The following is a 15,990-nucleotide window of genomic DNA, read 5'->3' as shown; positions in this document are numbered from 1 at the left end:
GAAAATGAAATCATACTGTCATTCGAGGCAGGACAGTTTGTCAGTTTTACAGTGACTGTATCTCATGGACAGTTTCTTTGAACCTATTGTTAACCTGTCCTGATTTTATTCACTGCAGTCCTCTAAGAGTGCCCTGGCATTTTATCTTAAGATAGTACTTTCCTGAAAGCCAAAATGAGTAGTTTTGAATGCAGTAAAGATTGCAAGGAGTTGGGGAATAGATATAAAGTGTGATATTTACTCCATGGTCCTGCACTGTATGATAGTGCACTGCCCACTCTCTTACCTCCCTGCTCCCTGGTCACGCTCACTCGGTAAAACCCAGCTTTGACAAAGCCCGGCACTTGGCCTTCTCTGCGCTTGCACCTGCAGTAGGTAAAGAAAATAAAAATACTGACTGGTTTCGCTCTCATGGCCTTAATCTTCATTAGGTCCTGACACCTGCTCAGCAAAGCTAGTCCATCTCCCTCCCATGGTTACTCCAGCACTTTGCCTTTTCCCCTGCTTAGTCCACATCACCTGGGAGAGCTTGTTACACGTGCAGATCCGATCCCATCATTCTCAGGAAATGGGAGTTTGTTACACATGGAGATCCATATCTCATCATTCTCAGGAAATGGGAGCTTGTTACACATGCAGATATGGATCCCATCATTCTCGGGGGGAGCTTGTTACACATGCAGATCCAGATCCCATCATTATCAGGAAATGGGAGCTTGTTACACATGCAGATCCGGATCCCATCATTCTCAGGGGGAGCTTGTTACACGTGCAGATCCGGATCCCGTCATTCTCAGGGGGAGCTTGTTACACGTGCAGATCTGGATCCCATCATTCTCAGGGGGAGCTTGTTACACGTGCAGATCCGGATCCCATCATTCTCAGGGGGAGCTTGTTACACGTGCAGATCCGGATCCCGTCATTCTCAGGGGGAGCTTGTTACACGTGCAGATCCGGATCCCATCATTCCCAGGGGGAGCTTGTTACATGTGCAGGTCTGGATCCCATCATTCTCAGGAAATGGGAGCGTCCTCAGATTCCTAACAAGCAGCTAGGCAGTAAGCCAACCGCACTTTTGTACTCTGGTCCTAGAGGCTCACTTCACATGGTCTCTAGCCTTGAACTTCCAACCTCCCTGTCACTTTATGTTCTGTTGCACTTGGAGAAGAAGAGCAACTAAAAAAGGTTTCCCTTACTCTTCTGCCACTACATCTTCCAGCCCCTGAGGTAAATCCCTACAATCCCCCTGCCTTGCTGTTTCTTGTGGGAGAAACGGCCTTGCGTCCACCCACGCCTGGTCCTCCACTTGTGCACTAGAACCATCCCGTCTCCGCCATGCAGCATGGTTACTCCAGCACTTTGCCTTTTCCCCTGCATCATCAGTGTTCCCTTCTCTGCTGGAGTTTTCCTACCAACATAAACATGCTGGGATCCTTTACATTGCATACAAAAGAAAAAGAAAAAAAGACTTTTGTGAAGGAGATTTTGGAGTTCTTTCTACTAATCTTGTTACTTAAAAATAAAAAAGTTAAAAGAAAAAAAAATTCCTTTGATCCCACTTTACTTGTCAACCCACTACTCAGTCTCCTCAAAAAAAAAAAAAAAAAATTCCAGAAACAAACTATGATCATTCCTATTTCTCTCTTCTCAATCTTTAAAAAAATAAACAAACAAACAAACAAACAAACAAACAAATAAATAAATAAGGGAGGAGGAGAGGAGAAGGATAGACATTGAGCAAGTGACAAAGCAAATGGGGCAAAATATTAACAACTGATTAAATTGGTTAAAAGTGTATGGGGATTCTTTGTACGTACTACTGAAACTTTTCTGTAAATTTGAAGTCATGTCAAAAGGTAAAAGATACCAAAAAATTTTAAAGATAAAAATTGTAGCAATGGGTCTAGAATTGATCTGCAGTTGTTGTTTTCTTTAAAAATATAAATTCATAGTTTTTTACTTACTTAGTGTATGCTTAGCTTTATGTCCTGGTGGATTTGTTTTTAAAGGGGGTGGGAACGAGCCAGTATTGCCCAGGGGTTGAGCATCAATCTTTGACCCTTGCACCAAGAGGTCACTTGTTCAATTTCTGGTCAGGGTACATGCCTAGGTTGTGGGCTTGATTCCCAGAAGTTGTGCAAGAGGCAGTTCATTCCCCCATTGACCTTCCCCCGGGGCCAACCCGTAAAAGGAGACATATATAATGCTATATGTAATATTTTAAACAATAAGATAAAACTTAAAAAAAAAAGAGGCAGTTGATTGATGTTTCTCATCGCTGTTTCTATCTCTCTCCCTTTCTCTCTCTCTCTAAAAATCAATAAAAACATATTTTAAAAAAATAAAAAGGGGGTGGGACTATTTTTCCCTGATGTAGAACTGCTTAGAAAAATAAAACATACCAAAAAATAAGGGAAATTATATATTCACTTCTTATTTCCTTAAAATATAAACAATTCTATGAAGATGTATTCATGTCTTTTACAAAAATCAAGATTTCTTTTTCCAGGCTGAATGTGTGCCTGGAAATTTCTAGCCTATATGGAGTCATAATTTTCTGGAAAGATTTGCTGTGATTTGTTTTACTAGGCTTACTGCCACCTACATCATTAGTAATGATCAGTGGTTTTTAGCTTTCCTTTTTTTTCCAGTAAAATATTTTTAAGTAAAAATCTCAGACTCATAATTTAATCAACAAATCCAGGTACAACATCTCTGATTGAAGTGGGGCAGAGGGCCCAGAACACCTCTCAAGACTTGTCTGCCACCTGCCCCTCCCTTGTGGCAAAACATGAACACCACTTCCTAGGACATTTGATGTCCCTAAATGTTAACTTTGCTGTTGACTTCCTTTCTTTCAGTCCTTAGAAGCAGAATTGAAGAAACTTCAAAACTCAATTCAAGAAAGCACACAGAATTTTGATGAATATTTGAAAAGACTGTTTGAAAGGAGAGTGAAGGCAGAAATGGTTGTCAACCAGGTAAATAAAAGTTCCTTATATTCCTTTTTTAAAAATGAGTTTCCACGTCCTTTCAGTGTTCTTGGGATATTGACCAACATCCTTTCTGGCACCAAGGTCCCGGGGGCTCTGGCCCTGGCTCCCACTCCAGCCTCATCTGTGCCACCCGCCTTCTCACTTGCCACACCCCCCTCCTCTGGTGCCTTTTGTCCTTCCTCCCAACTCTACTAGTAATAGTCTATGCCAACTTCTTTGCATCCTGGCCTGTATCTATTTAACTGTCAGGTCGCAGCTTAAAAACCAATTTCTCAAACTACATTAGATCTTCCTATTATATACTTTGTTCTTTTGCTTTGAATCATTTAGTTCAACTATATTTTAATTTTTGTGAGGTTACCTTTTAATGCTCCCAACACTGTCTCCATGAGTTTGTCTTGTTCATCCCTGTATCTCCAACAACTAGCAAAGGGCTGGGTTTATCTAGTATATGTTAAGTAAGTGAATAATCTACATACACAAAAGATCAAATGAAAAATATGGCTTAATTTGATTCAGGAGTAAGAATATAAATGAAGCTTGCATTGACTAGAAAAGCAAGAAGACCAAGAAGTGGAGCCTTTAAATTCTGAGGGAAAATTATTCCTAACATTAGACTTTATACCTTGCCAAGCTATCAACTGCATGTAAGAGATGAAGAAGAAGATTTTGAGAAATGCAAAGTCTCAAAAATTTACATGCACCCATTTTCAGGGAGCTGCTGGAAGATGTTTCTCACCAAAGCAAGGGGACCAACAAAAGAAGATGAGGGCAGTTAAAGGAACCTTGAGGAAGCAATCTATATTCTTCACAGCCCAACAGGAATGATATACCAAAGAAGGTTTTATTTAAGAGAGTTTAATGCAAGGACTCTTTTTTTAATATTTTTTATTGATTTTGTACAGAGAGGAAGGGAGAGAGATAGAGAGTTAGAAACATCGATGAGAGAGAGTCATCGATCAGCTGCCTCTTGCACACCCCCTACTGGGGATATGCCTGCAACCAAGGTACATGCCCTTGACCGGAATTGAACCCGGGACCCTTCAGTCCCCAAGCCGACGCTCTATCCATTGAGCCAAACCAGTTTCGGCAATGCATGGACTCTTTACTGAGGTATAGGCAAGGGAAACAACAAGGAATGGCAAAACACACAGAAACTAGAACCAATGGGAAGCCAGTACCATCCCTAGAGCTAAAGAGGCAGGAAAGGAAGCTGGTACCAGGGCCCAGCAAGACCTGTAGCCATGGGAGAGGTGTCACTGCTCAGCAGACATGGCCATAGATAGAACACAGTGACTGGCCTGGCAGGAAGGGAGTGTATGTATATGGTAGTTGGGTGGGGGAAGACTGGAAATGAATATCCCAGCATTAGTCATAAGAGCAGCATTAGTCATAATGGCCAAAAAGTAAAAATAATCCAAATGTCCAACAATTGTAATGGGTAAATAAAATGTGGTTTATCCATATAATAGAATGTTATTCAGCAAAAAAAGCTAGTGCATGCTATGTCATGGATGAACCTTGAAAACATGCTAAGTAAAAGAAACCATATACCCAAGACCACATAATGAATAATTATATTTATATGAAATGTCTAGAATAGACAAGTCCATAGAGACAGAAAGTTAATTAGTAGTTGCCTTGGGGCTGAGGCAGGGAAGCCTATGGGAGGTAAGCAGGGGGGAAAGGGGGAACGTGGGGCGTGGAGAGAAATGGGAAGTGACTGATAAAGGATTTATTTTCAGAGAGAGAAATATTCTAAAATTGATTGTGGTGATGGTTGTGCAACTCTGTGAATATAGTAAAAATCAAAATGGGTTATACACTTAAATAAGTGTATGGACTGGGAAACACATCTTAATAAAGCTCTTATTTTATAAAGATATGCTTATAATATCTTTCATACAAGATAATGAGAAAACTATCACAGACTACTAAGTAATATCAAATGGACTCAGGAAACAACTTTAAAAGTTCCCCTAAAGGGAACAATTTAAGATTCAACAATGGTAATAATTGCAACAAGCTGAAAACCATCAAATTTGTTTAAATTTATAAATTTGTGATATTTTAAAAAGTAAAAAAATGCTAATGGTTCACTTTAAGAAGATAACAACCAATTCGTTATATTAATATAAATAAATAGGTAAAGAGAAAGCATCAAGTATTTATTCTACCTTTCTATATGCACTGTAACAAAAAGAAGAAACCTCTCTTTATAAAATAACTAGAGGCCCAAAGCACAAAAATTCATGCAAGAGTAGGCCTTCCTTCCCCTGGCTCCGGCACCAGCTTCCCTCCGGCCCCAGCTTCCTCAGGAAGAACATCCGGCATGATGTCCAGAAGGAATGTCTAATCTAATTAGCATATTACCCTTTTATTACTATATATTTCAATTAGTAAGTTAAAAAAATAAATAATAGAAATAGAATATTACCATTTTGCAACTCCCAATGGATTAATGGACCTGGGCATTGAGCATTGATAGCTGCTAACATCACAAAAAGAAAGACAACTGGTATTATATGTCTCCTTTTCAAAGAACACAGTATCTCCTACAGTCTTGCCAAAGGGACCTAAATATGGGTCTCATTAGACCTCTGATCCAGCTGCCAATTTTCAGGAAATACATGGGATGAAGGACCCTGATAAAGTCACCGTAAATATACAACTGGTAAAATGTAGATTAGGTGATAACTACAGATAAATGTAAGGAAAAGAAAGGGATGGAAAGGAATCTGTGGAGTATTAAAAAACTTTAAAATGTGACCTTTTTTAATACATAAGGTTATACTATTGTACTTGGACAAACATACTTGGGAAATAAAACTCTAAGGAAACACAAGAAAATGATTACTCTGAGTGATGACAGTGGTTATCATTGGGGTGGAGGCTATGATGAGACACATGGAAGGGCTTTGGGTTGTGCAAAGTTCTGTTTCTTGAAGTGGACAGTGACTACAAGGGTATCTGCCTTAACAATAATACATTAAACTTCATATTGTTTGATACATTTTTTCTGTATATATGTTTTACCTTATATTGAAAAGATGAAAAGTGTAAAATAACTAAGTAATTATTGTAACGGTTTATATCCCCATTTTCTTAAAAAAAGATTTATCTTTCTTCTACCCTGTTTCCCCAAAAATAAGACAGTGTCTTATATTAATTTTTTCTTCCAAAGTTGTGCTAGGTCTTATTTTCAGGGGATGTCTTATCTTTCCATGCGCTAGGTCTTATTTTCGGAGGATTTCTTATTTTCGGGGAAACACGGTATGTCATAAACTTGATTGATGAGTGCCAAGTCTTTGCCCCTAAGTAGAATAATCCTTTATTTATTATTATTACTTTAAAATCTTTATTGTTGAAACTACTACAGATAAAAAAAATCCTTTCTTAAGTAGTACTATTGATCATTCTCCCCTCCTCTTTTTAAATATTTCCACAGGAGGAATTGAAAATAAGTAACCTTCTCTTTTCTTTGCTATTGGATGAAGAATTAAGCACCAGAGAAACATTTCTAAACAACTATCTTACAAAGAAGCAGGAGGAGAAAGTAAGTATAGTATCTGATACCTGAGTACAGCATTTTTGGATAGACATGCTCCTTTCGTAACAAGAGCACACATGCCTCGACCCTTCCTTCCTCCCATATTCCTCCTCAGCTGTGTGCCTTCCATGGCGCCCTGTCTGGGACTTTGCTCCGGGGTCAGGTGAAAGTTATGTGATTCTTCATTTGCAATCATTTAGTCAAAAGAACCATTTACCTTTCATGTGACAGCTATAATAATAACAGTATAATATTCTAATTAGACCGGACATCCCTCCAGACAACCTTCAGGACGAAGGCAGGGCTTCAAGGGAAGCCTGGGTCCTGAGTGCCAGAGGGAAGCTGGTGCTGGCAGCTGGGAGAAGAAAGGCCTACTCTTGCATGAATTTTGTGCATCAGGCCTCTAGCATGGTTTATAAAATGAGGCCATATAGCTTCATGGTTGAAAAGATCTGATTTTAATCACTGACTGGCTATGGGGCCTTGGATAAGACATACAGCCTTTTAAGCTATTTGCAAGCACTTCACTAAGGAATGTTGTTCTCTCTGGACCATATGGCACCCTAAGTTTTACTAATGTAAGCATTGGGTTAAATTATAGGATAAAAAGCTATCATATTCTGTAAAACTTTATCTAATAAATAGGAGCATGGATAGATATGCTTCATTAAAGAGACAATGAAAGAAAAATACTTGTCACATAATTTTCTAAAAATGTCAGCCTTTATTGGTAATACTAATAAAAGATAAGTTATGAATATGGATGATTTAAAGTATCATATATGACATATGCACTTACTCTTTGCTAAGTCTGTTAAGCAGCATATGCAAAGCGCCTTCTACATACAACCCTACTCATAGCAACCCTGCAGGGTATTGGCGTTCCTTACAGATGTGGAGAGCATCTCAGAGAGACTGGTAACATGCCTAAGTCACCCAGTACATAATATGGCAGGAACTGGAACCATGAAAATAAGTGAAGACCATCTAAATAAGAATAAGCAGACTATTTATTCAGAGCTTGATATAATAAGGGAACCAGCCACCATCATTTGTGTTTGGCAGACATTCAAATGCAGGCAGGGGGATGGGAAAGTTTTATAATAATAATAATAATGATAATAATAATAATAATAATAATAATAAAAGAGGGCTTCAGGTGCCCTCTACTCTGATGTTATTGGCATGAGGAAGTGGGGTGGGAGTATGGGGGAGAGGAAGTTATTTAGAAATTCAGCAGCCTATGTGATTGGTTTGGGGAGTACGTTGGCTTTCTCTGATTGGTCCTAAGTTAGAGATGGTGGCAAATATTGAAAAAGATGAAAGTTATTTTTTCAAAGTCTTGACAGTTTGTGGCCAATTGCTATAGAGGTTAAGAGTAAGAGTTCTATTTTTACATTTCATCTGGCCATTGTCCTTTTACTGTGTATATTCAGTCTCTCAGAATCCAGCTCTAGGAGACTCCCAAGCCTGTGAGATTTTATCATCCATACTGCTCTGCCGAGAATGTAGCATGCTCTGTAGTCACTTCCACACTCACAAACAGAACTAGCTATCCTCAGAAACAGGTGATTAGATGTTTGTTTTTATAATGTTTCCAGTTGGTTTATTTTTCTGTAAATGTTATCTGCAGCCCAGCTGCTGTGGCTCAGTGGTTAAGTATTGACCTATGAACCAAGAGGTCAAGGTTAGATTCTCAGACAGGACACATGCCTGGGTTGCAGGCTCAATCCCCAATAGGAGGCAGCCAATCAATTATTTTCTCTCTTATCAATGATGTTTCTACCTCTCTCTCTTCCTTCCTCTCTCTGAAATCAATAACCCCCCCCTTTTTTTTTAATGTTATCTGCAATGGATACGTCACTGGAACATTTATCTTGTACTAGAAATTTCTTGTTTTTTTAGTACCTCAAATATTTTTGTTTATTCTGAAGAATATTCCATTACAACTGGCTATTCCTAATATTATTATAGACCCAGACTACAGAGGCCATCCAGAAAGCTAAAGATGACCTTGAATCGTACAAGGAAAACTATGACAACTTACTGGCAGAAGACAAGGTGAGAGCCATAGTCTTACCCACTCACCAATGCAGTAGAGTTGGTGCTGCCTGGACTTAAGAGAAGATTAAAAGGACTACAATTTAATTTCCTCATAGATTCTTCTCCTACTACAATTCCCAGTTATGAGTTAATTCCATTCTATACCTTTATATATTTCTGAGAATCACTGTGTAAAATAAATGAGTGTAAACATCTCTGGTTTAAGCTTTCTCTTGCACAAAAATAAGAGAGATCATCTAGACTTTGGAGTTTTTCAAATTTCAGGTTGCAGGCCCCATTATTTGGTTATGATATCAATTTGGTAGATTATGATCAGTAGTTTTTTAATGGAAAATAATGGAATAGGGAAGTATAGAAAGAAGGATGGAACAGCCCTTTCCAGTGTTCCTCAACTGTTAGCACATAGGCCCAAGGACTGAAGGGTAGTGGGTTCGCTGCTTGGCCCTGGTTGGGGCACATGTGGGAGGCAGCCAGTCAATTAAAGAAAAAAGAAGAATGGAATAGGAATGGGAAGGAATGGAATAGATTTTCATGTTTTACGGGTAAGTATTTTGTAAAACTTCAGTTCTAGGACCTCTTATATGAAATAATACTTTTAATTCACTGATGTGCTTCCTAATAAAAATAAATCTTTGAGAAATCCTTGTACAGTGAGTGGTCGCTCCCTAACAAGTCTACTTTATAAACCGAGTTTTCATGGATTTAAAAATCAAAGTGATAATAACCCTATATTGCCAACAAATAAAATGTTTCTGAAACAATTGCAATCCTGCAATGACCTGTTTGTGCTTAGGTTATGGATCGCAGCTTTAAAAAGGAATTTTCTGAAGTCCCCAGTCATCAGGTGGATATGCTCTACAAACTTTTTAAACGCCGACCAAGGTTTGTATCTCCTTTGCTATCATGTTTCTGAGGAAAAGTCTCTAAATAAATAGGAATGTTATCAGATTTCAGCTTTTCCTCACAATTAGATGGAAATATTCAGCCTAACATCTTTTAAGTGAAAATGTTCAAGTGTCTTGATATAATTCAGTTTTTTAAAAGATTATTCTTATATCTTAAGGTTAGTAATGAAGAATAATCATTTCTTTTCATTATGTAAAAATAGTTACCTAAGTAAGCATAGAGTCCCTTGTGGTATGAATTGGAACTACATGTAAAAGGCTTCCAGGACAAAATAAGTTTGGGGAAAACACTGATTTAAAAAACCAAAAACGTTAAACAGTTTTCTTTACAAGAACTTCTCAGGACTTGTTTTTGGCCTTTGGATCTCCAAATAAAAAAAAATATTAAAAAAATGGAGTAAGCAGTGTGCTCCAAACTTATTTGACCACAAATCACTTTTTCTCAGAACATCTCATGTGATTGTGTTTAAGACAAAGTTCAAAAAATGCCAGTACAAATTCTTGAATTACATTCCTGCATATTTCCAAATTTTTATAAATTTATATTTCCGTAGTTTTCAAATGTAATCTAGAAATCAGGAGTTTGTCAGAAAACTATAGGCTCATTTGTGTATGAGATACAAACTCATTCTCTCACCCTTGATGGGTTACATGCAACCTGAAGACCTCAATTTAGAACATGCTTCATATCTTGATTTCCCTATTTTTAAAGTAATGCATTATAATAAGCCTTGTGAAGAAAGTAATGAAAGCTCTCATATATTGGGAGGCAGCAATGGGAATAGTTTAAGTTTTATTGCCAAACAGAATTAGCCTTAAATCCTAACTTTACCATCAGATCTGCCCTGTGTCTTGGGACCAATAAGTTCTCCCAGAGCCTCACTTTCCTCATGTAGAGAAACAGAATAACAATATTCACGTCATGGTGTATTATAAAGCATTTGATAGTGAACTCCCTTCCCAGCCACAGCAGGGGAACAAAACTAACGTACTAACGTAGATAAAAGAGGCTCTTTTCAAGTTGTGTACGTATCGGAACATAGCCTAAGCTACTCACCTGCAAAAAGGGTAGCTGCAGAGGACATGGCACAGGACAAGGGAGCACCCACCCTTCTCCTCGGCCTTCCCCTGACAGTTAAAAAAAAAACACCAAGAAGGGTGTATTTTTTCAATTCTCGTATTTTCTCATTTCTGGTTATGACCTTTCCTTTACTGCTTAAAGAAAACCATTTAACATTTCTTGTAAAGTTGGTTCATTGGTAATGAACTCCTGTGGATTTTGCTTGTCCCGGACACTCTTTATCTCTCCTTCAAGAAGGGAGACATTCTGTAATCCAGGTAAATTTGCCAGTGCTGACAACAGTCAGGGAACATCTATAGTTTAGCCAAGGTCATGACTGGGATCCAGAGAATATGGAAACAGGTCAAAGAGGGTGCTTTTCTCTTTGGAATAATCTGACTTCAAGTGCCAAAGGAAAAGTGTCATGCAATGTCATACCTATGCTAAGGATCATATTATTTAACATTGATTTTGTTTTTGTATGTGTGAGGATGTGAAAGGTTGATGGGCTTTTATTGCTAATACCAGGATTCACAAACCAAAAGCACAATCAGAATCGGCCACTCTTGTGCCTTTTGGAGAACGACCAGGATCTGGGAAATTGAATAGAGATGCCTTTGCTCAGTTAATGAAAGCCATGGATGACCTGGACAATGTGAATAACATGCCAGAAGGCGTGGACCTCGCAGTCTGGAATCATTTCTGTGCAACCAGACGAATGAAAGTGGAAAATGAACAAAAAGTATGTAACATTTTATTTCTTTTCATTTAGTGCACTAATATAAAATGTATAGGTTATGGTGGTCAGTACTCCCAGAAAAATCTAATTGTTTAGGTTTTCTTGCTATGGTAGTATTAGTAATATTAATAAGAATAAAATGAAATAAAATATTAGCCATAGTGTTACTGAGGGCTAAGTATAGGTCTGTACCTGTGTAGACCCACACTGCATGTAGTTATTGTTTACTTGAAATAAATATGGCTAGTCCTAATTGAGACATGCTGTAGGTGAAAAATACACACAGATTTAGAAAACTTAAAATAATGAAAAAAATAATAGTAAAAGTCTCAATATTTTTATATTTATTACAGGTTGAAATGTTAATATTTTGGATATGTTGTGTTAAATAAAATATATTAGTAAAATTAATTTTACCTGTTTAATTGCACTTTTTATAATGTGGCTACTACAAAATTTAAAATTACATATGTGGCTTGCATTTATGGCTCATATTATATTTTTCTTGGCTACCACAATATAGACATAACTTCCCTTCTCCTCTCTGCCTTGATCCTGAGTAGTTCTTATCTCTTTTTTGCATAGATTAGAATTATATTTCACCAGAAACAACCTTTTATAGTTCTGCTAGAATATTTTTTTTAATGTAACCCAGCCAAAGTGGCTCAGTGACTGAGCGCTGACCTATTAACCAGGAGGTCACAGTTCCATTCCCAGTCAGGGCATATGCCTGGGTTGCAGGCTCAATCCCCAGTCTGAAGCATGCAGGAAGCAGCCTATCAATGATTGTCTCTCATCATTGATGTTTCTCTCTCTCCCTCTCCTTTCCTCTCTGAAGTCAATAAAATATAAAATGTAGAAAGGGTAAAAAGTTGAGAGTGTGTTTAATTGGAAAGAGAATTCTTCCTCTTGTTGCTTGTTGACTACCTCCTTTCTCCCCTCCCCCAAATTCCCTAAATTCAGTGCCACAGGTTGGCCTATTTTTATAAAGTATCTATGGTTTTATCATTTTACCTAAGGTGATGAGAGCAAATGTTAAAATATGATATAAGAAAAATTCTATTGCTTGCATATTTGATTTTCAGCAAGAATAATATTTGATACTTTTCAAATTATTCATGGGATATACCATATAAGTTTTAGAAATCTTGTATTATTACATATGGCAGGGATCTAATTTTTTATTAATCTCTTAGAAAAATGGGTTTGTTACAGTTTTGTTACAAAGTTAAAAGATGTATGTTTTCTAAAATTATTTAAAATTTTATTTGCTTTTATTTCTAAAGCTCCATATGTTCTGAGATGTTTGTGGCTTGGTTTCTTCAGGTAAAGCAGAAAGCAGCTGGTTTAGTGGAAATGATGGCTTTCCTCCGGAAGAGAGTGGAGGAGGATGAGAAGGTGCAAGAGGAAATTGAAAAAGTGACCCATGAACTCGTTCTGTAAATCCAACCTTTCACTTATGTTCATTTATTCAAAGTCTAAGCTAGGACTAAGTTAGCTTCTATTATCCTGGAGGAAGAATGCCTGCTCATTGGCTTACAGGTGGCAGAGACTTATCTATCTCCTTGAGCCTCAGAATTTCTCCGAAAAAGTGCATTTTGTTACGTAGCACCTTATTTCAGAATGGAACTTGCCAGCATGTTCCATTGCTATTATAACAAATAGGTAACTTTTGGGGGAAAATTAGTATTTTTTTCATCTCCTTCCACAAAAAAACACAAAGAATTTGTTTTTGCTGATCAGTAATTTGGGGCTCAAACCACACAAACAACTGCGTGGAAAAATTAAGCAGATATTTAAGAATTTTCCATTCAGTCACCTAATCAGCTAATATCTTTTTCTTTAGGAGAACTTGTTGTATTTTGCTGAGTGTGGGGATAGAGCTTTGACCTTGCTTTACTTTTGGCTATATTTACAGCCATATTAACATGTCATTTTAAGATCTAGTTATAAAGAGAAATGGATTTGATAAGTAGCAGATAGATTAAACCTTGTTAATATATCATCAGAAGTCAATACATAGCCAAAACATCAATAGATTTATTATTTGGTAGCATTTCTATTTTCTTCAACTTATATCACAATTATATTAATCTTTTATATAAACTTTATGAATATATTTTTGTCCGTACCATTCTTTGAGCAGCCCAAGTGATCCATATTAATTAAAAAAAAAAAAAAAAAAGGTATCCTGGAGACATCTAGGAAAGCTCATTATTGGGAACATATTTTCCACATTAATTTCGGACATTTAAGTTTGGATAGTCTCAGATAATGGTGAAATTTGAAATATAAATACATTATAACTACTTACTTTGAAGTCTTTTTCAATTTAGATTACAGGAAGAGAAAGTGAAATTCCAGTTGAATTTGACCATCCAAATTCTCCTTAAACAAGGACAAGTAGAAATAGAGAATTTCCAGTTATTGCTGGAGTATGCTGACGCCATTCTTATCAACAAGACCATCATTGAAGACCTTAATGCCGTGATTCGGGTAATTATTATTTTTTAAAGAGAAAACAATTTAAATATTTTTTATTCTTTCATTTTTATGACAAATGTGATTATTTTCTCTGGCTTACAAAGTTTTTGACATGTTACGTACTACATTTCAAAAATATATATTTGTTCTCTTCACTGTAATGTGTCTGCCTTTGAGACTTTTTCTTAATCTTGGTTTTCAACAGTTTATCTGTTGCATCAGGAAGCAGGGCAGAGAGCCAGGTTACAAATGCATACAGACTGGGAGATTGAGGCATTGGCATATAAATCGGCTATATCATTCAAATTTATCCTATAATTTCTTCTGTTTAATAACTACCATGCTTGATAGGGATCAGATTTTGCCCAAGAAGTAATTTTTTAATACTTGCTATATTTTTAAAGACACAATTATTTCTGTGATCCATGTTTTCCAATTATAGAATATAGCTTCAAATATTCTGTGTTCTTTGTGCAAAATCATATTATATGACTATCAGATTGTACCTTTTTTTTTTAAGACTCAAGGGCATAAGAAAGTTGCTAGCATGATGGAAAGTAAAGATATCCACAAAGGAATATTTCAGATTGAGTGGGAACATAAGAAAATGGAGATGGAAATGGAAGATCTAAATCAGAGGGCTTGGGATATTCAGATGCTATTTTTCTCAAGAGAACGTCAAAAGGTAAGTTCTCCCTGCCCCTCTATATAATTTTAATTTCATTCAACCAGTTCTTAATAAAAAGCCTCAATGATATCAAGCATTTTTGAAGCCAGAAGTATTTCATAGTGTGTCTACAAAATCTGTCTTTCCTTCCAGTAATTTACATTTACTGCCTTGGGTTCTTTGCGATCCATTCTGTCGTATAGCTCTATCTTATAGTTCATCAAAGATTTCCTACTTATCAAATCCAGTGGTCACTTTCCCAGTCATCAAGATCCTTCAACTCTCCATAGCATTTGACTCTCTTGATGCCCACTTTTGTAGCTTTTATCATCCTCGTTTTCTCCTTTTTTGCTTCCAACACGTCAAACCACTTTGCCCCTTTTACTGAATTCTCTTTTGCTTCTAACTCTTGAATATACCTATTTTCTAAGACTTTGCCCTTAGCTCTGCTTGTGTTTCTTTCCATGCCCTCTCCTTTGATGGTCTCTGTTTTTCTAACTTCATTGATTACTTTTAAAAGACTAATCCAAGCTCTCTGGTTTCCAGTTCAATTTCATTCCAATCCAAGCTCTCTGGCCCTTACCTCCCTCAAACTATTTCTATATTTCACACCTCTCAAGAGCAACTCTTCTTAAATTGCTCCTGTGGTATGTTTTTAGTCACTCACTCAGGCTTAAAGTTGTAGTCATCTTTGATTACCCTCTTTGCCTTGCCTTCCATGTCTTGCCTAGTTTAGTTAGGTATTTTTTCATTCTCTATCCCCACTGCCTTTACCCTAGCTCACAAGTTCCTGTTCAATGGTTTAGACTAGGTATTTTATAATCATCTCCTAACTGGTCTCTTGACCTTGACTCTTTCTCTTATCTAATCTATACTATATACTACTGTCAGATTGATATTCATATTCTGCTCAAACATATTTCAACTGCCATTTCTTACCTGGCTTATGAATTATGAAATCCTTAGGTGAATGTTCAGTATCATTCAACCTTATTTTTCAAATTCATTCCAAGATCCTATTATACGTCAGTATTCTCAAACCAAACTGATTACTGTTATCTAGGATTCTATCTCTATGCCTTTGCTTATTAACAGTTCTTCTCCTTAGAATATCTTTCCTCATTATTTTTACATCCCAATTCTATTTTTCAAAGTCTAGCTTAAATGCCATGTCTTCCATGAAGCCTTTTGATTTCCCCAAGTCCAGTGAAACCACATCCCAACACAATCTTCGAATTTGCAGTCATTTTATATATTTCTTGGCAACTAATCAAGTCTATATGTTCTCTTTTTCTCGATGGTAGGTTGTGTTAATCTTTGTATCTCCCTCGGTGTTTTTAACGAGAACACTGTTAATGTGGGACTCAAATAAGATAATATTTAGTGACTTGAAGAATGAATGAGAAAACAACTGTAAACATTTGTAATCATTAGCATTGTAGGTGAGCATTTCAGTGGCTAAATACAAGTAAATATTACAGCAAAAAAGTCGAATGACTTAACTTAGATGTATAATTTTTATGAA

General features: G+C 36.8%; 1 protein-coding gene across 1 annotated transcript in view; it reads left to right on the top strand.

Moving 5' to 3' along the window:
- Window positions 1-15,990, top strand: part of CFAP43 (cilia and flagella associated protein 43) — a 75,154-nt gene that overhangs the window by 57,407 nt on the left and 1,757 nt on the right. Inside the window, exons 28-35 of the mRNA XM_084904014.1 lie at window positions 2,862-2,981; window positions 6,445-6,552; window positions 8,521-8,607; window positions 9,404-9,492; window positions 11,104-11,317; window positions 12,641-12,753; window positions 13,651-13,810; window positions 14,319-14,483. Coding sequence (XP_084760140.1) covers window positions 2,862-2,981; window positions 6,445-6,552; window positions 8,521-8,607; window positions 9,404-9,492; window positions 11,104-11,317; window positions 12,641-12,753; window positions 13,651-13,810; window positions 14,319-14,483 — 1,056 coding nt within the window. The remainder of the gene's footprint in view (window positions 1-2,861; window positions 2,982-6,444; window positions 6,553-8,520; window positions 8,608-9,403; window positions 9,493-11,103; window positions 11,318-12,640; window positions 12,754-13,650; window positions 13,811-14,318; window positions 14,484-15,990) is intronic.

This window comes from Pipistrellus hanaki, assembly GCF_964339955.1.
Source record: "Pipistrellus hanaki genome assembly, chromosome: 14".
Classification (NCBI taxonomy): Eukaryota; Metazoa; Chordata; class Mammalia; order Chiroptera; family Vespertilionidae; genus Pipistrellus; species Pipistrellus hanaki.
This window is presented reverse-complemented; position numbering and strand designations above follow the sequence as displayed.